Source organism: Leuciscus leuciscus (assembly GCF_965113295.1).
Source record: "Leuciscus leuciscus genome assembly, chromosome: 17".
Lineage (NCBI taxonomy): Eukaryota > Metazoa > Chordata > Actinopteri > Cypriniformes > Leuciscidae > Leuciscus > Leuciscus leuciscus.
The window spans coordinates 22,625,339-22,651,885 of NC_138741.1; the positions used below are offsets into that span (position 1 = coordinate 22,625,339).

Below are 26,547 nucleotides of genomic sequence, written 5' to 3' on the forward strand. Positions count from 1 at the left end.
GCAAAATGTTTGGACTATAGTTAATTAAATATATTTATTTTATTTGATCATTTATTTGATCATCATCGATTTAATCATGACAATTTGGTGAAAATCCAGATTAAACTAATCATTCACTTGTTGATGTGCCACAACTATACATCAATTTTTGTCTCACCACTGTTTCTGAGAAACTAGGTCATCGTAGAAGGCTGACAGTGCATGCAGACAATTGTATTCCAGCCAGACATCAGAACTTAAGTATAGGTCAATTCAAGAGCTGAACACATCAATCAAGTCACCATGGCACTCACATGCTGAGTGTAGCCTAACTCTGCATTCTCTGCTCTCAAATCAAATCCTAATACTTTCCCCACCAGGTTAATGCATCTCATCAGAGGACTTAATGTTCTGTACCAGCCTTTAACAAGCACGGCAGACAGACACGCTTACACATTGGAACGTGTCCCTAAAATGAGTGACCATGAGAGATGACATATTGCATTTTCAGTCAGTACAGACATCAACACATACAGGACTAAATGCATGTCTAATGTAGCTGTAATTACTCTGCACTAAAAGCATTTAATGGAGGCAGACCCCATCAGGTTTCCCTTAATTTCCTGTATTAGCTGCAGTTTGTGTGCACTGGCAAACAGATACGTTGGTTCTTTGGCTTGGCTGTGCCTAGTACTAAAATGATCAACAGCAAAATCTGTAATTCTTTAGAATCATATGAAATTATTCATTGTAATAATCTCAGAGTTAGCTAAAAGCTAAATAATAATAAATAAAACAGTATTTTAAAATATATACCCAGGTATAGTTAAAATGTCTACATATGTTTTTAATTTTGTTATATATTTTAAATAAAATCATTAACATATATAAAAAAAAAATTTATATTTGAGCATCCTGCCATGTGCATATTTTTTTAAATAGTCAAATTAATAGTCACATTTAATTTAATACTTTTAATAGTCACATTACATTTAAAAGCATAAATGCTACACAATGGCTGTGTTTTAGAAGGGTTTTACCGTGTCTAACAGCTAAAGCACAGCACAATAAAAAGCACCACTGCTAAAAATATCAAAGCTTTCAAAAATCGCTGACCTCACTAATCGAGTAGTTGGATGTTCGGATTATCATGAACCATCCCTATTGCCTGAACAGATTAGAAAAATCTTAGATTAGCTGTTTTTCATCACACAGAGCATTGCAATACCCGTTTATCAGTGTTGGATGCCCTTTGGTTTGGGAGACGGCCAGAGTGCAATAATGAAATGAGTCAGCCCAGTGCTTCAGTGCTAAAGGCGGCCTGTGACAAAGAGAGAGAGAGTGTGTGTCTACAATGAGAGTAAATGTGGGCTCTGAGTATGGAACAGTGCTTTAGACAAACATCAGCGTCTCATAAATCCACAACCCTCTCTAAAGGGAACAGGTCCCGTTGCCTGTTTGGATTTATGGCCCAGGCGGGGATGTGGGTTTTGGGAGTGTGTGTAAGACATGGAAGATGGACTAGACCTCTTAGATGTTGATGTGTCATGGTGTTTCATACACCATAGATCTGATCCCCCCCTCTCCTCCCTCTCCTCCTAATTTCCCAGGTAGAAGAGAGGGTGGATGGATGGATGGATGGATGGATGAATGGATGAATGCAAGGGGCATTTAAGGGTTTCTGTGTACATGCACAGGGCAGATGTCTGCTCGGTGCATGCTGGCAGGTGTGTCAAGAGTTTGCATGATAGTATTCATGCAAAGATAATATGAGTGGGCTCTAATGGCTGCAATGTCTTTCTTCTCTTTTTTCTTTTTTCCATTGTGGCTTCTTTGCTGCAACACCATCAGAGGCCAACAGCATCCCAGGTGAGTTGATAATATCCTTTAAGTTGTATTGAATTGTCTTTTACAGGCAGTGAAAGCATTATTGATTATTGCACAGTGCAAACAGTTTTCAAATGTATAGTAACAAACGTAGACATTTTCAAGTATGCTTAAAATTATTGCTGTGTTCCCAGTAAAGTTACCATAATGAAAAATACTTAAATACGCAATGAAACCATAGTAGAGACCGATATTCCCCTCCATTTTATGATAATCAAAAAGAAAACAAATGTTTTACAAATAAGATACCATGCATCTAAAGTTGATGAATAGATCACTTTAATCACTACATTAATCATTAAAAGCGATATACTTTGCCATGTTTATATTTAATAACAAATAAAATTCACCAGGTATTTTTATTATGCAGTACTGTTTTATAAATTAAATATGTTTGAGGCAGTGTAATGTGAAAATAGCAATCCACAATATTCACAAAATATTCCCCTTTACAACCTAAAAAAAATTAGCTGTCACATTAAATAAAAAAAAAATGCTACCACTTGTATTTACTTCATATTACTACTTCTAATTACCACTTTAACAAGATCACAGTCTAAACCTTTTTTCTTCTGCCAAGATGTGAGGTCACTGTATGCTCTGATACATACCTAAAGATGTTCTTCTCTTTCTGTGACTTTCTCTGTTCCTCAAAGGTTTTGCACACATGATGATGGCGGATCAAGGTATGCCACACCCTTTCACTGTTATTCACTCTGTTGTGATTTGCTTAGGCTATATGTTGCATGCCTGAATTGACTGAATTGCTGTGCATTGAATGAGCTAAACTGTTATTCTGAACCTTGAATGCATAGATGTGGATTGTCCTTTGACCGTTTCTTCTTATCTCTCCATGCTTTCCTTCTGTGGATACTCTCCATCTCTTTGTTGCCTTTCGTCTCCTTTCTCAAGCCAAGGGCAAAGGTACAGAACCGTTTTTTTTTACCTCAAGTTGTGCTCTCTTGTGTTTACATCCTTGTTATTAGTTCTTTTTTTGCTAATAGCTGCTCACCATGGGTGACTGAAACAAGAGTATAATTAAATGAGAGTTAATTGAAGGCAAATACACCAAAGGTATTCTGACTGCAGCCTGAGTGGTCTGAACTGTAGAGTCTACCTCCCTGGTGCTCTTATAACCAATAGATATTTGTATCATCTGCTAAAAATGCTTATTTTGTCTTGCTCGAGACCAAGAATAATGCTTAATATGTTTTTTTTGTGGTTTGGATCTTTCATGTGGAATTTTGAGAAGAGTTGTGCTTGTGTTCAGTCAGGTGCCACAATACTTCTGCTTTGTGTTTTTTTGGGGGAAAAAAGAAATGAAGAGGAAGAAAAGAACTGTGATATTTCATTCTGGCAGTGCATGTGCGCTGTCATGTTATTTCATAGCTGGCTTCTCTAGTGAGGTTTGTAGATGGGCTCGATTTATCCCTGACTTGCTGCTGGGCTGAGCATGCCTGTGGAACGCTGTTGAGCCACATGTCATCCCTTTGTCTCACCCAAACCAATATTTCAGCAAGTCTCGGAGGGGACAAATAACTTCATTCCTCAAATAGAATAGGCCTGGATTGCACTGGATTTTTTTTTGCAGGACATTTTAATTGACTTATTTATAAGTTTCCTGTGTTTAGGGTGATTTGCTGGATGTTTCTGTCTGCTTTCAGAGTTTTCACAATAGAGATTTCGGTGTGGACATGAGGACATTTAGCTGCAGAGTTGGTTTGTTTTATTGGAGCAGCATGTGTGAAAACCTCAGTATGCTTGTTTAAGGATTGATCAATTGCAGTGGTCAATTATGAAAACATAATAGGCTAAATGCAAGACTTTTTTTCAGCTTCAAAACATTACATTTTTAATACTTTGATTGGTTACAGTAGCATTTTTGGGTAAATGCAGATCTAATTGATTTGTCGAGCAGACAAAATGATCAAAATTCACACTCCTATTACGGTTCATGTGGACTTCATAATAGTTCACAGTTGGTATGAAAGTAATTGTAAAAGTCTAATTTGCAGAACGGAACCTGCTTGATTGCCCTGAGGAATGGAAAAAGTTTAGTTTTTTCATGTCACAGACACAAATACATTCTGTGTATGTTAAGTTTTGGTAGCAAAAGTAAAGAGACAAAACATATGACGTTGATGATGCACACTACTACTTTTGTCTTCTTTATTTCTTTATATTTTTTTAACCTGGCATTGTATACTATGAATTTTGTTGGCGTTAGGACAAATTGTTTGTAATATTTCTAATTTGTAAGTCTCTTTAGATAAAGGTGTCTGCTAAATCAATAAATGTGAATTAACACTTTTTGGGATAACTATAGGGAATGCAGAATTTGCAGGTGAAAACACCTGTCATTGGACATTAGAAATGCATAGTACAGTATAAAGGGTGTGGTCTTTATTGCATGAATGCTGATATGAACTAAAATGAATCCAGGCATATGCTGCGATTCCTTTTGCCAACCTAGTTTCTTCCCTCAACCCAATTTTAGTGCAAAGTCAGAGCCCAGTCAGCAAGAACCTGGCAGACAGACAATACAGTATATAGCCAGTCAGATGCATTAGCACGTATTTGCCTGCGTCGCATCAAAAGCAGTTGTATTGTAGCGCTGTCTCCGACACTGTCTCTCCTGCTACCTCCTTGCGTTAAATCCCTCTGCTAGACGGGGGGACATTATTACAAATCAGCCTGGCTGTACGCCCAAGTTAAGATGACAAGGGCTTCCATTTAGGAGCCCATTTGCTTCTCGGCTGTGCCGAACGATACTACAAAATGTTTATTTATCTGCATTTGTTTCCATCGCCGCATCTCTTTCACCTGTCACCGCCGAGCGAGTTTGTACTGCTCGTGAATCTCGGAATGTTCCTCTTTTCTTTTTTTTTTCTTTTTTTATAATTTCCTCAGAAACCTCTTGCAGTTAAACCTCAGGAAGATTCCTAATTGTAGCGCTTTGTAATGTTTGACAGTGTTGTGTCTGCAGTATCGTAGAGGAAGGAAGTGAGAGGCAGCAGCTGTTTTTGGGTAGCCCAGGGCTTGTCGCTCATGTCTGCGTATCTCAGGGCACTCGGACGCCATTCCTCGGCACCCGTCTGAAGTCAATCATATCAGTCTGCACACTGTTCTCCTCTCTGGCACAGGCATATGTCAGAAAACAACAGAAAGTCAGAGGACAAAGATGAAGAAGGGTCTCTAGGGACTTCCTGTCTGTCATTGTTTTTGAGTCTTCTCTTTATTTCCGTCTGTTAGTTTATCTGTGATGTAACTTTATTTTCCCAGAGGAACATTTTGGTGTATATAAGATAACATGCATTTGAAAAATAAATGATGAAAATAGATTGGTGACAGCTTTAATCACTATTAATCATTCAAATCAATATACTTTGTCATGTTTATATTAAACAACAAATAAAATGCACCAAGTATTTTTATTATGCGGTACTTTTTTATAAATTCAATAAGTTTGAGCCAGTGTATTGTGAAAATAGCAATCCACTTCTAATACTGGTAAAAATACTACCACTTCTAATTAACACTATAAAAAGAACAGAGGAACATTTTGGTGCTCAGAGGTTGTTCTTTCATAACTTGGGAAGCATAACCGAGTTCTCATTTATATCTATTTGAAGTATCAGCTTTGTCTATGAATTCTACAACTAGACAAATCAGACAATTGTTACAGAAAAATACTGAACTATAAAACGCACATGAATGTAAAGATTAGATCATTTGGTCTAAAAAAAGGTGTGTGAGAAATATTTGAGGGAGTGTTGAAACAGACTTATCTTGGAAAATTTGAGCACAGTTTTTGACATTTATTAAGATCTCTTCTGAAGCTGTGGAGGAGAGGTGTGAGAGTTCTCATTTATGTCTCATTGAAATATGTCAAAAATAATGTGGATCGCATAGCATAGAATGTATGCTAGTATGCAAGTATTTATTGAGTGCATATTTGTGATGTGTTGTGATTTTGTTGAGATCTCAAAAGGAGAAGTGTCCATTTTGCTCAGGTTGCTTTTTTATAGCTTAGACATAATGGAGTTCTCATTTATAGAGCTATCATTGAGCTATCAACTTTGTTTCAGACGTTTCTAATCTGAAAAACAGGAGGCTTTAGCAGAAGTCTCTTTCCATTGTGATAACTGGGATTTTACTTTCCTGTGCATGCCTAATGATAGTATTTTACCTGTCTTTGCTTTGTCTGAGCTGAGAGATTTTCACTAGATTTTTAGTAAATGGATATTCTAATTATTTTTAATTTTTTTTGGCATAATACCCCTCACACTATGCAGAGTGTTTCACCTGTTCCTCTTTATCATCTTAAATAATTTGCAGAAATATTCATTTTAATGAACTTAAATCAATACAAGTCTGCAAATATTGCCTGCTTTGCACAGCGGTCAGATTGGTTGCTGTGGCTCTGCTCCAGACCACCCAGAGATTTCTGAAGTCATTCCGCAAGTGTGCGAGTCTTTGATAGATATTAGTTGGTACAGGAGGCAGAAAATGAGTTGACCTTTTTGGATGGCAATGGAGAGTCTGAGCTTTGTTACAGGACAGAGGGGAGTGGAAACACTGTAGCTCACGCTATGCTGATGAACTCGCATGCAAGGTAATGAATTGAAGTGCCATTATGCAAATGCTATGCTAATTATCTAATCAGATTTGATTCCATTATGTACCCAGCTTCCTAACCTTGAGAAAGTAGGGACCGATCAGCTCACTCTTTCTCCAAAAAAATAAATAATAAAAAATAAAAAATAAAATATTTTCTTTTCTCAGGATTTTCTTATTTTTTTAAACCTCATTTCAAACTTTTCATCATTAATGCTCTTTTCCGTTTCCGTTCTAAACTAAACTGAACCTTTCCTGTCCAGACCAAACTGAAGGAACTTCTCTGACCGCATTTGAAATGAAGAATCCTATTGTGATTTTCTCACTTTTACACCTTGTTTGCTGCTGTACGAAGGGCTCTGCCACCCTGTTCCTCTGAGTGGAGTGTTTTTATGACACCGTTCTCCGTTACCACACATCTGAAGGCAGGCCTTCCTGACAGTGAGGTGACGCATGGTGTGTGTGTGAGAGCCAGATAATGAAATCCTTATCACATGTTTGGGAGGCCTGTAATTCCATTTGCTCTACTAATCCCTCGGTCACTTTGTCTCTCTGGCACTCAGAACAAACCTGTTTAACCAGAATTCCCCTTCCATTGATCTGCAGTTTACTCTCCTTTTTAATTGCACAAACGCAGCTTAAATGTTAATTTAAAATGGATCATGATTGCCTTCTTAGTAAGGTTAGAGTGTTGTCGTCAAGCAAATACTGAATGTGTTTTTGTGGGAGAGATACAAATGCATGAATCATCTTTTAGGTTCAAATATGTTAGGAAACATGCCAGTCGGATGTTACTTTCAGAGCCGTGTTATGCATTTCATGTTGTCCTTAATTTGTATTGTTTTTTTTAAAGATTCTTTTTTTTAATGTCATTCACTGAAGACCCCTCAGGTCTCATCAGTGCAGGAAGAGCTCTTAGGAAAGCCTGATTGAGCCACCTTTCTGACTGTCTGCTGATCAGAGAGCGATGGCTTCTCTTGTGTAATCAGGACCAGCCACACAGGGTGCCCTCAAACAGAATAGCCTCATCACCTCCCCCTCCGTGATTTCCCCCCTCTCCACACGCTGTAACCGAGACAACAGAACTCATCGTCCCCCTCCCCACAGCCCTCTATTTCCAACTCCCAAACGCTCTTTTCAGGGTAACACCGAAAAGAACATCAATCACACCCGATACACACACACACAAACAAACAAAAAATGAAGCCTTACTCCAACCCCCAGAGTCCACCCATCTGAATGCAGTTATGGCCATAATTGCCTCCAATTTCCCTGAGTCACACCTGACATATTAAGCTACTGTACACAACGATTTCCTTTCTGGTCCCTAGAGGGAACAAGTGCCATTTGATTATGGCTAAATGTGATTATTGTCCTCACATTCAACTGGCTTGTGGCGGTCCTTTGTCCCTGACAAAACAAGAGAACAAGGCGACCACTCAAATCGTGACAGACCAGCTCGGATGTTTCCCGGTGTACAAAAAACTGTTAATTATTTGTTGAAATGGGTAATCATGACATAATGAAAAGAATACCAAGTAATCAATCAGATGAACACAGATTCTGTGGGTTAAAAGCCACTCTCACAAGCTGGTTTGCAGATTAGGGGTTTGCATGCTTGTTGTAAAAGCAAGTTCTACATTTATTATTTGACTTTTTTACTTATAAAAATGAATAATAATTATATAAATATTTACATAATTACTTATTTGTGTCCTGTTATAAAGTAAATCTTGGACAAAAACCACTCTGGACTGTGTGTTACAGTGATTTTTACTATTTTTAAGTTTTTTTTAGCACTTTTATTTCACCTACCAGTCCCTTACTTGTGGTAAAGTCAATGCAGTGCACAACCTTGTATGGCTTATTGCTTAAATGTATTTGTTTGCGTGCTATATTCTGGCTTATGGAAGCAAACATTTTTTGCCGATCTCATCATACATGCAGAAGTAGAAGGCATTTATGACCAGAACATTTTCTGTTTTGAATTTTAAAAAATCACAGCTTCATCTGAATGTTATGAAACTTGGTGACCACTTCAATTTGTAAGATTTATCCTCTGTTTTGCATCACAGGGTGGAATGGAGAACAGAACTAGCAGAAGTGAATGCATGAATCAGTCCGGGCCAGTGTACTACGATTTGTTAAATTTCATATGATAGTCTCTTCTTTCCAGCTATTTTCAGAGTGAACGGAGTGTTTAGTGTGGTACCTTATCTCATTTTAAGATATTACCTCTCACTCTTTTTTGAGACATCTCAATCACTCGGTTACATCTTTTTGAAAATGTTGCTCTTCAGGCAATAATAAGATGTTTTGTTTTTTTCACATGTGAGTGAATGGCATTGGTCTGTTATTTGTCATTTGAAAATGTCATGTTTCAGTAATGGAAATTGATTCAGAAATGACACAACTTGTCTTTATGACACTGACAAAAATAAGACTGGGCCAAATGTAATGGAGTTCTAGTTTCTATATAACAAAAAATGGAAAGATGTAACCATAAAATTATAGATTTTTTCAGCATGTTTTCTTTGATATTTTGAAATGTATGCTTTTTGATGAAATATTTAATATCCCAAATTTAGTTGGTTGTAAGGCAAATATAAAAAAATCTTAATTAGCACAATGCATTTATTCTACACATACTGTTTTTTGTTTTTTTTTGGAGTTCTCTCAGTTACAAGGGTCAAGGCAATATTTATTGTTAATCAGCCATGATAAAATCTGTTTTGGGATAATGAGAGTTTATATGTAAGTCTCCGTGTGTAGATATCTGGATCTTCACAGAGGTCATACAGTGCCAAGCTGTAAATGTGTTGTTAGAAGTGGGCAGAAATGAACATCTGGTGTCCAGCAGTGCACCTATTGATCCGCATTACTTTGTATACTTGGAGACAGCAAAGGGCTTTCATTCCCACAATCACTCTTTAATTGCGTCAAGCATGAAACAAGCATATTTAGCACTATTAAGCATCATTGATTGAGAGTTATTTGAGATCAGAGTTGTTTGTACAGTCTTTCAGGTAGTCTTGTGTACATGCTGAACACAGTAAGCATCTTTATTTAAAGTCTATTAGAGGATTGCTGTTATAAATAAATATGGAATTAGAATATAACCAGTAGGATACCATTAATGTAGTTTATAGGAATTGTTTGTAGGAGTTTGTTTTTCATCTCTTCAGGGGTGCAAAGTTTTGCTAGAACAGATAAAATTAGCTTTGTTCCAAACAAAGCCTAGTGAGCAGCTTGGAGGAACAAGTTAAGCCAAAGTAGTTATACTGCCTCCTAAAAGACTGTAGTAATTATTAGTTTGTATGAAAACAACAGAACGTCATGTCTTCATTTAGATTACTTAATGTGTAAATGTGTGCGTGTGTAGATATGTGTGAGACAACCTACACCTGCTAGTAATCAATACCCCTCTCAAGCAGAATTTGGTTGCCATAGTAACCCCTCTCAAGCTGTTTCTTTAGGATGGTGTGTTAGCATGGTGCTTGGCCTTGTTTTCCCTGGTCTTGGCTAAGTCTAACTAAAGCGGACACTTTCGTGCATCAGTGGAAATCTTATACTAGCTCATGCAGCCCCAACCCTAATTTTCTTTCCCTGTTATAATCCGCATACGGGATTAAACAGTGCGTCACAGTACTGACTTCTGCTTTCATAATATCAACCTTCTTAATGAAGACTTGCATGTAGGCATTTCTCACAATGTGTGGACACACTTAAGGTCTAAGAATAGCTTTGAGAATTATGCTTCATTCCATTCAGCTTCAAACACCCTGCTTGAGAAGGGCAAGATAAATGCCACTTGATATTGGACTTGGAAATGGGTGTAGAAGTCTTGAAAATACAGCAAAAATGTTTTCTCATTCATTCATTATCTGTATAATTTAGAGCATATACAGTGAGCAATTGAACACAAAAAGCACTGTTTTCTAATGTGCTATTTTCAAAAAACAAAACAAAATGTAGGCCTAATAACACACACACACACTACTTTCTACACAGCACAACACCTGATCATGATGACTGCCTGAGGAATCTCTTGGTGGATGGCAGATTCTGACCCACTTTTTACCCTGGTCTGGCTAACCTGCAGTGTGTGTATGTGCTGAGCACCGTTTGAATTGTGTGCGTTGTGAAAAATTCATGAGTCTTGCCTGGGCAAAGGGCCATGAGGAAGCAGGTCAGCCCTGGCCTGGACTTGAGAACCTGTTAAGTGTGTACACACACACACACACACACACACACACACACACACACACACACACACACACACACACACAACCTAGACTTCACCGAGCACATGCTCGACAGCAGGTATTTTCACAGGCACTAAAAAAAAAGCAGAGAATAAGGCTTGAACCTGTAGAGGTTTTAATTTATTCATTTTTTATTAACATTTTCATTTTAATTTCCCTTATGGATGCACAATATACTGTTTCTATACTTGTATTATTTTGTAATATAATTTATTTACATTATATAAAATATTATATATATTTATAGGATGCTGTGCATGCATTTACATTTAGATTGTTTTAGCCATCATCTAACACTCACTTAAAGTGGTTAAAAACACTAATTTAATAACACTGATAAATGTAATATTTAGAAAATCTCATAATAAAGATTTGTTTTTCATAGTTTTATAAAAAAATGTCCTGGCACTTCCAAGCTTGAAAATGGGAGTGAATGGCTGTGTGTCTTAAGGAAGTCCATAAAAGCGCATCTATCCATGATAAAAGCAATAGATGTGCTTTTATGGACTTCCAAAGACATACAGCCATTCACTCCCATTATCAAGCTTGGAAGAGCCAGGGCATTTTTTAATATAACTCCGATTGTATTCGTCTGAAAGAGGAATGTCATATACACCTAGGATGGCTTCAGGGTGAGTAAATCATGGGCTTACTTTCATTTTTGGGTGAACTATCCCTATAAGGCCTGGCATCACTGTAATTGTGTGTTTGTGAGACAAGATCTTGTCCTTGTTGTGGACACTCTGACCTGTGCTTTTGGTTAAACGCTGCACATCTTTTCTTTCCTGCTCTTCTCTCTACTAGAGCACACACGTCGAAAGTAACCGGTGTCGGTGTCGTGCCCGTGTTTGGTGTGAGTAACCCCCCCTCAGTGCTTTAGAAGCCTGAGATAGTCACCTGATCTGGCCTTGCTGTGAAACATAGAGTTTGTGACCTCAAGCCAGATGAGATGCCCTGCCAACAAGAGCCAGGCAAAACAATAATGAAGGATGATTGTCTGTTTTCAAAGCAAGCAATATTTCATCAGAGGGCAATTACTGTGTTCCTAAGTGCTCAATTTAGAACTTAACTGTTTTATAATGTAAGTCACTGCTAGATCAAGTTGTCTTCTGCTGATGTTTCACAAGACATGCAGTAAATTTCCATGCAAATATGTCAGCGGAGACAAAAAAAAATTAAAATTAAATGCTGTTCCTTTAATAGTGTTGTGATATAATCAGTAGTTTCCGTAAATCAGTTGAGAATTCCCATTGGCCCAAAACACAGTTTTACCTCAGGCAAAGTCAATAGTAGAGGACAGAACATAATTTATCTGGTGCACACATCTGTTGTGTTTAGAAAACATAGCCAGACACCAGTAGATCTACAGTACTTTACAATACTAATGAATAGCCTAGTCTGTAAGCCTCAGTGATTAAAATAATAATTTTAATTTATCTTAATAGAATGAATATGCTATTACAGTTCTTCTATGTAGGCCGACATGTTTAGTTGGTTTTTTGAAGAAGTCTCTTATTCTCACCAAGGCTGCATTTATTAAATCAAAAATACTGTAGAAAATGAATCATTTTAAAATATTATTATAATTACAAAATAATTTATTCCTATGATGGCAAAGCTGAATTTGAGCTAATTTCGTACTCAAGAAAATTTTCTTAATATTATGAAATTGAAGACATTGTAGTTCTTAATATTTTTGTGGAAATCATGATATATTTTATATATTTATTTATAATGTGTATACAGATTTAATTTTAATTTAATTTAATTTGAAAAAAGGCAATCAAGAAATGTTCTCTGGGAATATGACAGGTGTTTGGAGGGGATTGAAAAATAAGGGTCTGGTGATGTCAGCCACAAAGGAACGTTGTTTCAGAGAGAAAACATGTTACGGTTTGATGGAAGATTATGAACACAAACACATTGGGTTTTAGAGCCAGTAAGACCAGGAATGTTTATTGAAAAAGTAATAGGGATCTGTTTTGATTTCATGGTGACTTAAATAAAATGTATTTCAGTAGTTGAGAAACACTTACAGATGTTAAAAAGCATTTAGCTCAAGCATTTTTATTTTTAGCTACAGCTTAAGCCACTGTTTCCGGTGTTAGAAATCCAAAATGACACAAGCACCACCATTCCTTTGAGAGAGCGGTTAATGTTTTAAGGTCTTTAGATCCACCATTCACCATCACAAAAAGCAAAGGGAGAGAAAAGGTACCGTTATTCCTTTTTTTAATAGACACTGTGGGTCTTCATCTCTCAGAAAGCTCGATTTAGGAAATGAAAGACTTCAAAGGTTGTGCTGTGCCCTTTCATGTCCCAGATTAAACACGGTACGCTCAGACTGCACGAGTGGGTTCGCTCCACACGCAGGGAAATCCGCTCAGATATGATGCGTGCGTGAACGCTTTTCGGTGTTCCTCTGCATGACATTTTGGTTTCATGTGATATGCAGATCTGTGCATGAGATGCTTGTACCGTGATTGGCTTAGAATAGAAATAAGACAGTGACACATCAGATTATGACATTCTGTCTGCTGTATTGATATTCTTTTCTTGTATTACATTGGTTTTCGAGTGAAATGATTTTGTGTGTCACAAACAATGTCTACATACTAGACACATCAGATCTGACACAAACATACACACATTTACATGGACACATCTTTGATCTGGCCTGTCGGGAAAAGCTGGCAGCTTCATGCTGAAGGTGTGGACTTCTTGTCAAGAGGTCACTGCTTTGATTACCATTTCGCCTGTCACTTCCCCCCCCCCCATCTTAGTGCTGTGGGAGTGATGGGTAACACAGCTGAGAGCGAGACCACCAGACATTCATGCTTCTGGGCTAATCACATGCTGTTGTTTGGATGTCATCATGTGCTCATGTGTCAACTTTGCTGCCAGGGTTTTGCAAGTCTTGCTCGTATGTGCCAGGAGCATTACGCTGAATGAGGACTTCCTCTGTTTACACCCACTGGCATCCAACATGGCTTATGAATTTAACATAGCCGACCTTTGGTATGAGACTGTTTGCTATTTTGGGTAAGTTGACTGTATTGAATAAAATATTCAGAGCAATTTTAGTTTAGCTCCACTGCAAGAGCAGCTCTTTACCTGAAATCCATTCTGATGGCAGACTAGTTTACTGCAGTGACTAAAATAAATAATTGATCTATTCAGACTTATTCTGTTCACTTTAAAAATTAAAATTATGTCATTATTTACTTGGTCCTAAAGTTGCTCCAAAACTGTATTTCTTTTGAAGAGGATGGGTAATTAAAGAGTTGATGGACCCTATTGACTTCCATAGTATGGGAAAAACTATTATGGAAGTCACTGGGGGCAGTTTGAGGGTTAGTAAATAATGACAGAATTTTTATTTTTGGGTGAACTATCCCTTTAATCTTTTTCAATAATAAAAAAAATGGAAAAGGGTAAATCAATGCAAATTATTATTTATTATTATTATTTTTTGTGTGTGTGTGATGTTTTAGGCCAAGTCTCCCAAAAACAAAGCTTTTTGTTTTTGACAAATTGAATTAGCATTATTTTCTTCTTCCTGGATTTCTTTCTCATTGACACAGCTGGTAAGTAGGAGTGTTTCCCCAAGTTTAGGGTGGTGCACCATGTATGTTGAGGAAAATGTGTAGCTTTCATCCTATTCATTGCCTACTGCATACACAATCAACATGAAACAGCATTTTATAGATATTTTACTTTTGTGTGGAACATTTCCAGGTGAAACAGAATACTCAATGAGAAAAAAAAATATATGGGACTTGAGTGTCTACCATCAGCTTGTGAAATGTAGACATTCCGTCCCTTATCGAATCCAGACTTGAATTCGAGTTTGCAGTCACTTGAGGAGAACCCCTTGAAAGATTGCCGGCACCCACTTTTTAGAGAAGACTAAAGGTCAAAAATCAACCTCAATGCTTTTTTTTTTTATCTCTTGTGTGTGACAGGTTGCTGGAGGGATGGATTATATAAAAAAAATGCACAGATATATCATTTATGATAAACACTGCAATCTTCCATTAAAAAATAAGAATTGTCATGGTGATCATTTCATGGTGAATTTAACTCGACACTTTGGCTGGAGTTTAGAAAGGTGCTATTAATTTTTGCATGTGGATGAAAGACATTTTTTGTTTTGTTGTTCTTGCTGTAATAATGCACATGTATCATTCACAATAAGACCAGGAATGTGTCTTAAGAAAGTAAATGGAATCCATTTTGATTTCATGTTGACCTTAAAGGGTTACTTCACCGTTTTTTCATATTAAACTATGTTATTCCCTTAACTAAGACGAGTTGATACATACCTCTCTCGTCTCAGTGCGTGCACTAAATCGCTGTCTTGCGGCGAAACTTTGTTAGCACTTAGCTTAGTCCAGTTCATTCAATATGGGCCAAGCAGAGAAGCTACCAAACACCTCCACGTTTTCCCTATTTAAATACAGTTACTCGCGAAGTGTAACTCGACCTAGGACGGTGACACAAAACAAAACATTGCGCTTTTCTAAGCGTGTAAAATGGATCACTATATTGTATGGCGGAATACCATAGCAAGTGCTTGGAAGCACTTCGACTTCGGCGCAGTAATATCTTCACTAGAGGGAGCGGGGGCCGGTGAGAGGATTTTTCACGAGTGAAGATATTACTGCGCCGAAGTCGAAGTGCTTCCAAGCACTTGCTATGGTATTCCGCCATACAATATACTGTAGTTATCCATTTTACACGCTTAGAAAACACGGTTTCCGCTCGTACTGCCATGGTAACCAGAGCTATGAACCAGAGCCCTCTGATAGTAACCAAAGCGACTGACGGTAGTTCGCAATGTCTATTTGCACGCTGTTGTTGTTTCGTTCAAACATTATGGACCATGGCAAGCAGACTTTGGATACAAAAGGAGAGCTAAAAGGAGAGTCTCCACCGTCCGAGACTTCGACCGCTTCTACATGTACTTTATTAAACAGGTGAGCACGTTTACATAAAACTAATCAATATTATATAGCTCAACATGATGAAATGTTAGAATATGATCTGTATGTTATTCTAATGTTGATCTAGCTTACTGCTAGTCTCATACAGACAAAGTAACACATACATTTCAACACATTCAAATGCAGTTTAGTGTGATAGTGTAATGTTAGACCAAGTGAAACAACGCTGCGTTACCTCACACGTTTCATTTGTCTAATAAACTGACCTGTGACTGTGAGTAGTAATTCTGCACTCGCGTGTAACGTTAGTTCAGTAGAATGAAATGTCCATATCGCGTCGCGTGTGGAGCTGATAGCTGTCTCTTAGCAATCCTGAACTGCTTCATATCACAGTCATGATAAAAGCATCGATGTATTCAGTCATCCATAAACATTATTAGATCCATAGATTAGATCGGTCGGCTTGACGTTGACGACAAGATCCATAATTCTTAGCAAATGTTGCGTCATCAAACTACGCCTTTGTTATTGTAAATAGGTTAGCGACCCCCAGTGGCGAAAAATTCCATACTGTACATTTAAGCAAACATAGAAGAAAAGGAATCGCTTGTTTTAGCAGGAAAATATTTAATTTAAAACTTGAAATGTGACACGATTGGGTTGTGAAGTCATGTGTCATTTCCTGAAATGCTGATACATTTTACACTCCTACTTTTAATCTTAGCTAAAAAAAAAATATTTTCAGCTTTGGCGAGAATTAGAAATCCTCCTGGCATATACGAGTTATACTTTCTCTATGTTGATATACTGTATGTGGCATTTAATTCTCCCTGTAGGTTTGCTTTCTAAAGAAAGAATCCTTTTAAGTTTGGTTTCTTGCACATAAGGATATGTAGCTGACATTCTGATGTTGCACTTACATTCTTGTGTTTGTTACACACTAGTGTCAGGGAATAATGAGAGTTTGGGGAACATTTTGAAGCTTAAAATAATGAATACTTCAGAGGTGTTATTTCCACATTCATCCAACATTTGGTGAGTTTAAGGTGTCATTCTTCACGTCTGCCAATGACAGAGAGCACAAAGGGGCAGAGGCTCTGCAGTATGACAAATAACCCAACCGTTAGCCAACCGTGCCGAGAATTCCAGGCCGAGACCGGCTTGTTAAACGTGCCGTACCAGGCTCAAGTGTTTTACTGTTCTTAGAACCGTTCGGTCCGATGGTGGAAAAGCGACTAAGGACACATCGGTTTAATAACCTGACATGAAAAGAGAGAGCCAATTGTGTCCCAAATGGACATTAGCATCAAGAAGAGGGGTGTTAAGAAGCCTGAAACATATCATAGAATGATAGTAGCTCTAGGACTGTAACACTTCAACTTGAAGAATAACTTGATGTTAATAAATGTTGAATAACTCCAGAACTATAGCATGTATCCATAGCCAGAAGTAGTGTATCCGTATGGCACACTCTGATGTCCCACTGGATGATTCAGGGCTTGGTTAGCTATGCCAAAGTGTTTATTCTTCCTCGTTTCTATTTTTAGCGGCCAGCTAATATTAACAGTTTTGTCAACTCTACTGCGCCTGTGGCAAAAGCGCTTAAGTGTATCTTTTGCAATTTAAGTGACCTGCATTCCGGCTTAGACTTTTCCCATTACTGGGAGTGACATTTCATTTAGGTCCCATCATTCATCTTTCTTGTGCCTGGGCCTGGGCCATGAGCATCTGCACCCGCTCTCTCTTGCAGCTGAATTTCTTATTTAATGTTTTTTACTTCTTTTTTTGTCTCACTTTTATGGAAGAGTCTCTTTGTGCTTTAATAATAATAATAATAATAATAATAATAATAATAAAAATGATCAAAACATGCATTTTGTCTGATTATCATGCCAGTTTGAAAATGTTATAAAACAAATGGGGAAAACAATTTTGTAAAAAAGAAAGAAAAAAAAGATCAAATCATGCATTTTAGCTAGTTTTATCAAAACATGCATTTTGTCTGTGATCATCACCATGTTAGTTTATAAATGTTATATTTTAATTATAAAAAAGACAAATACTGTAGGCTACTCATGGAAATATCTACCTTATTCCTTCACTAACACCTCACCTATCCATCCATCATGTTCCCAAAGGTGCCTCAATTATTTCATTTGAAGTTAGTTTGGAACTGACCCTGTTTCAGACCAAACCTTAGATTTACCTTATATGTGCTCGTTCACATCTCAACAAGCAAACCTTGCGTTCACTTTCAGATTTCACTGTGGTTTGTTTGTGATAGAACCAGAAAGAGATAGTAGATGTGCCCCTTGGGGAATAAATCAACTGGAAATGAACAGCACCGGCTGCTTCCCAAGCACACTCAGCTGTGTTATTGTACTGATTTTTATGCATTTCATTTGCTTAGCTATTTTTACTAATTGATAAGATGAAGAGTGATCAAAATTACATTAGCTCATGGGCTTTGGTTTGTGTATGCAGACACATTGCCTTGACATATTTTTAAGCTTAAGTTATGAAAAACTTATACAGGTATTTGTTTTCACTGTAAAGTTGAATCTACTACATTTCATTCACTAAGTACATGTGTTCACTAAACTTAAAATGTTTAAATGACTTATTTTGTTTCATTTTTTAAAGTGACCTCATTAATACAGGAAAATTATTTTGTTTCCAAAAGCACAATTATCAAGATAGCAGAATGGCCTATATGGATTTTGAATCCAGTGAGAGTGATGTATCTGATTGCATGTTATGCAAGGTGAGAATATGTGTGACCCTTTTATTTTAATCAGCATCAATTATTCCTTGTAATAATTCCCATCATAGTTTAATTACGGAAATGTTTCTGTCTGTTATCGGATAGAGAGATTCTCATAGAGTGTGGGATCCCTGACTGACTCATAAGTCATTGGTGCTTAGATTTTATTGGAAGAGGTAAACATGCAATGCATAATGGGTTGTAGCTGCAGTCCAGCATGACAGAAATACCAGTTGTACAGTCAGATGACACTACAAGTCTACGAGTCTGCGTGTATGTGTTTGATTTCTATATTTGCTCTATCCCAGAGTATCCTTGTTATATTTTTTCCTCTCGTTCTATGAGATTGAGTCTGAAACTGCAGGGTGCAGTACATTCTGGGACGAATGCCACCCCTTTAGGGAACTGGTAAAGGGCATTTATAATTTGTTACAGAGGCAATCTTGATGTCTTTTATATCTTTTACATTCCCCACCAATCCCCAATAGATTTTTCATAGACAACCTGAATTTTATTTCTTTAAAATCTTTGTGAAATTTGTGTTTGAGAATATGACCTATTCTATTCTATTCTTCTATTCTATTCTATTCTATTCTATTCTATTCTATTCTATTCTATTCTATTCTATTCTATTCTATTCTATTCTATTCTATTCTATTCTATTCTATTCTAGTAAAGTATTGATGCAAATCAGTAAAGAAACAGTAATAATAAATAATTTTGAGCCTTCTGCCCTCTCTCTCTCTCTCTCTCTCTCTCTATATATATATATATATTTACCACGGGTGTACCAGAAGCTCCTATCCTGCCTCCGGCTTTCAATTAGGTTTGCCAAACAAAATGGCGCCACCATTTTCTCCAGATAGCTTCACTGTTTGAAATAACTTTTTTTTTTTGTTTTTTTTTTTGTTTTTTGATTCTTCACAGTGGAAAAGCTTCCCTCAGGGGAAACATTTCTTAACAGCTCCGCTTTAACAAAGAATATTAATATGCAGTAACACAACACTGAAATAGAAGCACTTCCAAGTTTGTTTAATTTTTACTTTGTTGAGCAGGTTGTGTTTTTATGCTATTTTCTAATGTGCATGTCTTAAAAATATTTATTTATATGTATTAGTTTTACACACACACACACACACACACACACACACACACACACACACACACACACACACACACACACACACACACACACACACACACACACACACACACACACACACACACACACACACACACACACACACACACACACACACACACTTACTGTATGTGTTTGTTAATTATCTCTCCAACCATACATCAATCTATGAAAGCTAACTAAATTCCATATTGCCAAATATGAAGGTCTGATGTGGGGCTTTTTTACCCCGTGCCTATATATTATACTATCAACTATAAATTAATGTTTGGTGCTATTATTGTACATTTGTTGTAAAAAATAAATGGTCTATTTTGTTGTTACAGTCATGAGGAGGGAAAGTTCTCTCTGTCTATGCATTCTGAATGTAAGCAAGTACCTATCATTACAGTTTTTGGCTGCATTCAGTACAGATTAGTCTGCTACACTTTGCTTTGTTGCTTTTATTTTTTAAAATATTTGTTACTCATACTAATGTTATCAGAATGGCAGATGTGTTCCATACTGGCGTCATCCTTTTTGACTGGCCAGAAAGATGCAATATATTACTTTTATGGACGTTTTTATTTTTAAATTATTCCTTCAGTTTAAGTACGCAAAAACCTTAGGGATATTAATTGTTTAGATAATTCTAGTTCAGCTGTGACAAATAAGTCCCCAGCTTCAAATGTATCTCAGAATACACAAAAAACTGACATGCGTAAAGCACTAGGGATGTGTTTTATTTTAAAAGCACTGCTCACACAATCAGAAGACAATTTTGAAGAGACATACACAGGTTATGATTGGTTAGCACTCTTTCTCATCTGATTGGCTGAGAGCTCTCCGTGGTGCTGAACTCAAGAACAATAGTGCTGTAGTAGAGTGTCTGGTGCCCCCAAGGACAGATTATCAGGCCCTCTTCACTCTTCCTCATAATTTGTCCTGAAAGGATGGGGCTTCTACCAATTGCACGGCCTGAGTCTCTTGCGATTTCATGGAGAGATGATTTTGATGATTTCAGTGAATTGGTTTGGGATAATCCTCTTTTGTTTAACCCCCCACCACATGCCCACTGACACAAAACAGTCAGTTCATTTTGGTGATGCTTTGTCTGCATGAGTGCAAAATTCATTATCTGTAAATCTTTGTGAAAGAGTAGTTGTAAAGTCAATACTGTATATAGTCCACTAAACACCATTTTTAGTTTTATTCACTACATCTATTACATTTTAACACATACCATTGTTACTATAATATGTTACTAATCTAGATACACAAGGTGTTATCGATGTTCAGATTTTGTTTGCTCTACATGTCCAGTCCAGACAGCTGTACAATCTGCCTCAGGCTGTTTGTATATAGCAAGTCAATTCAAGCACATGTACTGAGAGAAAATTAACCCAATTATGCCCACTAATCAGTACCCTGCTCCCATCCAGACGAGAGTAATTGTAGGCCGTGTTTAGCACTCTGAAATTGAGGGCGGAAGAGGCCCCTGTCATTTTTTGGGGGTCCAAGACGTCATATAAAGGTTCAGCCAATTACTGTAATCAGCTCCAGACAGCACAGTGTGCTCCAGTCATGGGAGAAATGAGAAAAGAAACTACATCCTTTTCTCTTTCTGTTTGATCTTCTGTCCTTTCCTATATTGACATGACTGACTGTTGTCATCCATCCGAAACATTGAAACTGACATTGTTATATTAAATAATCTGAAGTATATTGATCCTTGATTAAATATTTTATCTTATAAACAGATCACTGTAACTTATACATACAGTACATACATACATTGATGTAAAACATTAGACCTATACAAATATGTATAGTGTGTGTATATATAAATGTGTGTGTGTGTTTAAAGTTTAATACTGTTAAGATTTTTTTTTTTTTTTACATAATAATAATAATGACCTTATTTTTATACCTCACCTTTTTTTATATTTATTTCTTCATATCCACAAAGTAAATGAAACCCATTTGGTCAGAACATTCACCCAAATGTGGCACTATTACTGTAAATGAATGAATTAATGTGTGTGTCTGTGTTTATTTGAGTTGGGAGGTTTTGTTGTCTGCATGTGCTACATTGAATGTTACTCTTAATGAGAATGGAAATGTATCTGGCAGTGTATTTGTATAGCTATGGTTCACAGCTTCTGTCTTTGCCCTTAATGCATTCAGTGTTATTTTCATTTCATTTTTTTTTCTGGCACTATAGTACACTACACAGAACACATGTTAGCGAATTAGAGATTAACATATTAAAGGGAGATTTCAAAAACACATTACACTAAACGTCTTGTGTTCTTTCTGCCGTTGACTGCTTTCTCCAGGAGATTGTCTTTGAAGCGAGGAAACGGAAGGAGGAGAAGAGAGAGCGATGCCTTGTGGGGCTAATGAGTGGAATCATAGCCGTTTGTGTAGCAAGTTTTGTTGATTAGCTAATATTTGATTTTTCCGCCGCTTGTGCCTCACAGGACCTTAACTCATTGAGTTTGTTCAGGGAAAACAGCAATGACTTTTTGAAAGCTCAGATTACAGTACCTTGAAAATTAACCTGAAGCTTTTTTGAAAGTGAGGCTTTTTTGCAAAAAGCCTATTATCATTCCAAAGTTGCCCTTGAGAGTTACATTTTAGTTTTACGCTCAGCAAAAACAGCACCACAGTTGATAAAAAGCTATGGATTGCTTGACAAATACCGTGTCGCCACTGTCTCATTTAGGGCCTTTTTTACACCTGGTCACTTTTTGTGTTTTTACTGATCAATAGCTGTTTGATTTGTTAAAACCGTTCCATTTACACGTGGCCACATAAATGTGTCTCTGCAAAATGGATATAAATCCAATTTTTAATTCCCGCACTATATGCAGTACACATCAACAAAAGCAATAGATATGCGCTGCATTTTATTTATCATCAGCTCATTTCGAGATCAGAGTAGGAGAAAGAGCGGCGATCAGCACTGGTAAGATCATTTAGTCTCAATACTTTTAGACGATTGTTGGTGTTTTGAGCTTTCAGTTTCATTTGCAGCAGTGTGCGGAAGAGATTCTCGGCTACTCGTCTGTGGCGATGCGTGTTGCAGTAGCGCTGTAATATCTGGCTACAACATATAGCCTTTAACACACTCTCACGTTTATTTTATTTTTTTTACATTTTAGGAGTAGTAAAATTTGCATATGTAATTTCAACAACCAGACACATTTATACTTGTCCAATTTCGTCTGGAATGCGTCTCAAATTGCCTCCTGAAGTGGTTTGAGCGATTGGATTTAAATCCGCCTCGGAGGGCATTTACACCTGTTCTTTTCACTATCGGATAGCTGGGATAGCTGAAGTGACCAGGTGTAAACAGGCCCTTAGAAAAGCAGGGCAGTGGTAAATGTGATTCTTGAACGACATCATTGCAATGGAAAGCGTTCCTTATAATGTGTTTTACACATTTTGTGTATTAAATAAGCCTTTTTCTTTTCTTTCCTCTTATGTTTTCATTCAGATTATTATTCATAAAGCTTGAAATCGTGAAGTAACAAAACAGAGATTTTCCAATTTGGTTTTATTTTGCAAAGAAACACTTTGTTGAATGCAGTAACTGTGTTAGCAATGTGAGATAAGGCTATGAGAAAACTTAGCTGGGAATGGTCTGGAGAGAGAGAATATGAGAGAGGAACACATCTCTCCTTTTGTTTTACTCGATTTCTGACAGTGACTTTGCCGCTGAAGCTGTTCCTTTGTGTCTGTGACAGCTGAAAAGACTCCGATAAACAAAAGAGCTGCATCTGCACTTCACTGCAACTTTGACTGCAGCTCCGCTGGGAGATTCCAATCCTCCACCTCTGATTTTCTTTCCCCTTTTGAGACTTCTGTCGAACTGTGCAGCTGCACGATTTTCTTCATCTAAATATTGAAGAATTTGGACATTGCGTCCCTTTGATAATGGAGATTGAATATGAAATCTCAAGGTCATTGAGTGTAGCATAAGCTAAATCATGTGATCGTCTCTGACCCGATAGTCTGTTGTTCATTTGGTTTCATTTGTATTAATATAATGCTACCTTGTGATGGTATTTTTAGACCACAAATAAAATATTAGTATAATTTAAAATCACCTAAAATGTCATTTATTCCATAGTTTACTCACCTAAAATGCCACGTCTTACCTTCTACCATAGCTCTCACATTCTGCTTTAACATATTTTGAGACATTACAGCCATGTGGGTTACCAGATTTGATTACACTACCGTTTTGTTTTTCTTTCTTTTTTTTATTTTATGCTTTAATCGATACTTTAATCTAGCATGGATGCCTTAAATAAAAAAAAATAAAAAAAATGACAGTGAAGACGTACAAAAATCTAAGAATCCTGAAGGTTTTTTAAATCAGTTTTTACAAAAATATTAAGCAAATATGCACTTTTTTTAACTGATAATAAGGGTTTCTTGAGCACCAAATCAGCACATTCGAATGATTTCTGAAAGATTGTAATACTGAAGACTGGAGTAATGATGCTGAAAATTGCTTAGCCATCGTAGAAATAGTTATTATAATTTGCAATAATATTTCTCAATATTACTGTTTTTACATCCAATAAATGCTGCTATGATGTGCATAAAAGACTTCTTTCAAAATCATAAAAAGAACTTACAGACCCAAAACTTTTGAACGGAATGATACGGACAGAATATGCACAAATGTAATGACATTATTCAAACATTATTAAAAACAAGTACAATACCCTCTACAATGCGAATAAATCACTTGCGTATGCGACCAAATTTCACACTAGGCGACTAAAAAAGTCAAAAAGTTTAGCACAGATATAATGGAATTGCCTGCTGAGAGCACCCTCCATCGCTTTCTCTCACGCAAGCGCACTCACCGTGAGAGGCTTTTACACATGCCGTGTAAGGAGAAATGACATGCTAGATCTAAATGCAGGGCTCAACAGGACTGACCGATGTCCAAGAGTTGATAGAACTGTCACTGTCCCGATTGGGCCAGTGCTGCATCGTTATGAAACTTTATCATATGCACGTTTTTTTTTTAGCTTTGCCTATTTAAACATTCAAGCGCATGAAGACTTGAACGATAACTTGTGCGCGTCTGACAGAAATCCCTAAAAGCCATGTCTGACGTTATGTCTTAAATGAACTTAAACAGTCGAGATAGAAAACGCATGTGTAACAGTGTCAGTATATTGGATCCGTGCATTTTGTCTTAAAGTGACAGCAGTCATAATATTCCTGCTGCTGTCTGTCTTTTTAATGTTAATCAAAGAACAAAAGACTCACTGCTCACTATAAATTTAATAAGGATTCATGTATATTTCATGTATACAGAAAAGACTATGCAGTGTTATTTTACATTTGATTACTTATTCAATTTCTCTAGCTAATCTACCTAATCTGTATCTAACTACTGTTAGATCTACCTGAAAAACCTGAGAAGCACTATTTATTTAATTTGTATCTTTGTTTTTATTGCACTGTAAAAAAATATTACATCCCCAAGTCAAAAATTTCTAGTGACTGATCACATCTAAATATTTCAATTAGTCTGACGTATTATTTCTCATTGAGCCAATGTTAACAGACTATTGCAACAAGAATTGCACTTGGGCCAATTTAAACATTTTGATGTGACCAGTCACTAGAAAATTTTGACTTGGAGAGGTTAGAATTATTTTACAGTGTGTGTTTATTTGTGCTTTTGCTTCTAGTTTCATTTTGTTCTTATTTTATTACAGACTGTTTACTTGTCTTTAATAGTGTTTGAAATGTATATTTTAAATATATATATTATATTATAGGTATGTAGAATTTTTTTCATTTGCATTGTTGCATTCCATGTAAAAAATAAAATAAAAATCACAAGCCAATGGCGACTCCAGCTTAAGTGCCTCCATAGAGGGTTGAGTAAACAGTAATAACATAAGAACAAATAGCAATAGCACAAAAAAATACAACTGAAATTGTAATCAAATGCAAAATAACATTGCATAGTTTTCTTTTTATAAATAAAATATAGATTAATCCTTATTTGCCAAAGTTATTCAGTCAATATCAGTGAGTAATTTTCTTTTTCTTTTGTTCTTTGATTAATGTTAATGAGACAGACAGGTTTATTGGAATCGATTTTCGATTAGTAACCCTAGCCAGAACATTCCTCAGGTACAAAATGACAGTGAGTAAATAATGACATAACTTTTATTTTCTGGTGAATTATTCCTTGAAATAGGAATAATTCATAAATGTACCAACTAAGTAAAAGTGCACAATGGCATTAAACAATTTAAATGGCCACACACTTTTGAGCATAGTGAACTTTTCAAATTGTCTGTAAATGTACATCAGTGTCAATGTGTTCACCCCAATATAAGCAAGCAATGTTTTCTGCTATCTGATGAATAACTCGTACAGTGTTTGACTGGAAAAGGTCAGCACAAAAGCCCTACACGCTCTCCACAGATACTCCGAGCAGATAAACAATCCTTTTCCGCTGTCAGTCGGAGCACTGAGCAAATATGGCTGCCATTCCTGTCTCTCCGCGGTCTTCATGCTCTAAAGTGAGTGTTATGTAAATCAGGCTTCAGAAGTAATTAAGTCGCAGAACACCTTTGACCACACCTGCACAATCCAGTCTGGTCTAGTTCTGATTGCTGCCTGCCACATAACAACGGATGTTACAAATATAGATTGTTGTCATGCAGCTGGGAACTTTTTTCGTGACCCAAATATAGTTAATTACATGCTCATTATAAGGCAAAAAAAGAAGGAAAAAACAGGAGACCGTAAGCTATTTGGATTAAATATATTTGAGCCTGTAGGCATATTTGTGCAATTGTCGAGTATTTTCATGTTGGTTCCTTCACCTTTCAACCTCAAAGTAGATACTAATAATGCAACAGACAAAAGCTGAAATCATATGAACAGTAAAGAAAACAAGCCCTTACAGACGCTCAC

The 26,547-nt window shown here is 36.7% G+C and overlaps 1 protein-coding gene across 10 annotated transcripts in view; it reads left to right on the top strand.

Moving 5' to 3' along the window:
* The window catches only part of nrxn3a (neurexin 3a), a 275,693-nt gene that overhangs the window by 8,683 nt on the left and 240,463 nt on the right, over nt 1-26,547 (top strand). For 8 of the 10 annotated variants that reach the window (XM_082144079.1, XM_082144081.1, XM_082144082.1 and 5 more), the window contains exons 3-5: nt 1,831-1,848; nt 2,523-2,552; nt 2,779-2,790. In XM_082144079.1, the coding sequence (XP_082000205.1) occupies nt 1,831-1,848; nt 2,523-2,552; nt 2,779-2,790 (60 nt within the window). The remainder of the gene's footprint in view (nt 1-1,830; nt 1,849-2,522; nt 2,553-2,778; nt 2,791-26,547) is intronic. The other 2 variants (XM_082144083.1, XM_082144087.1) reach the window with 1 other exon arrangement.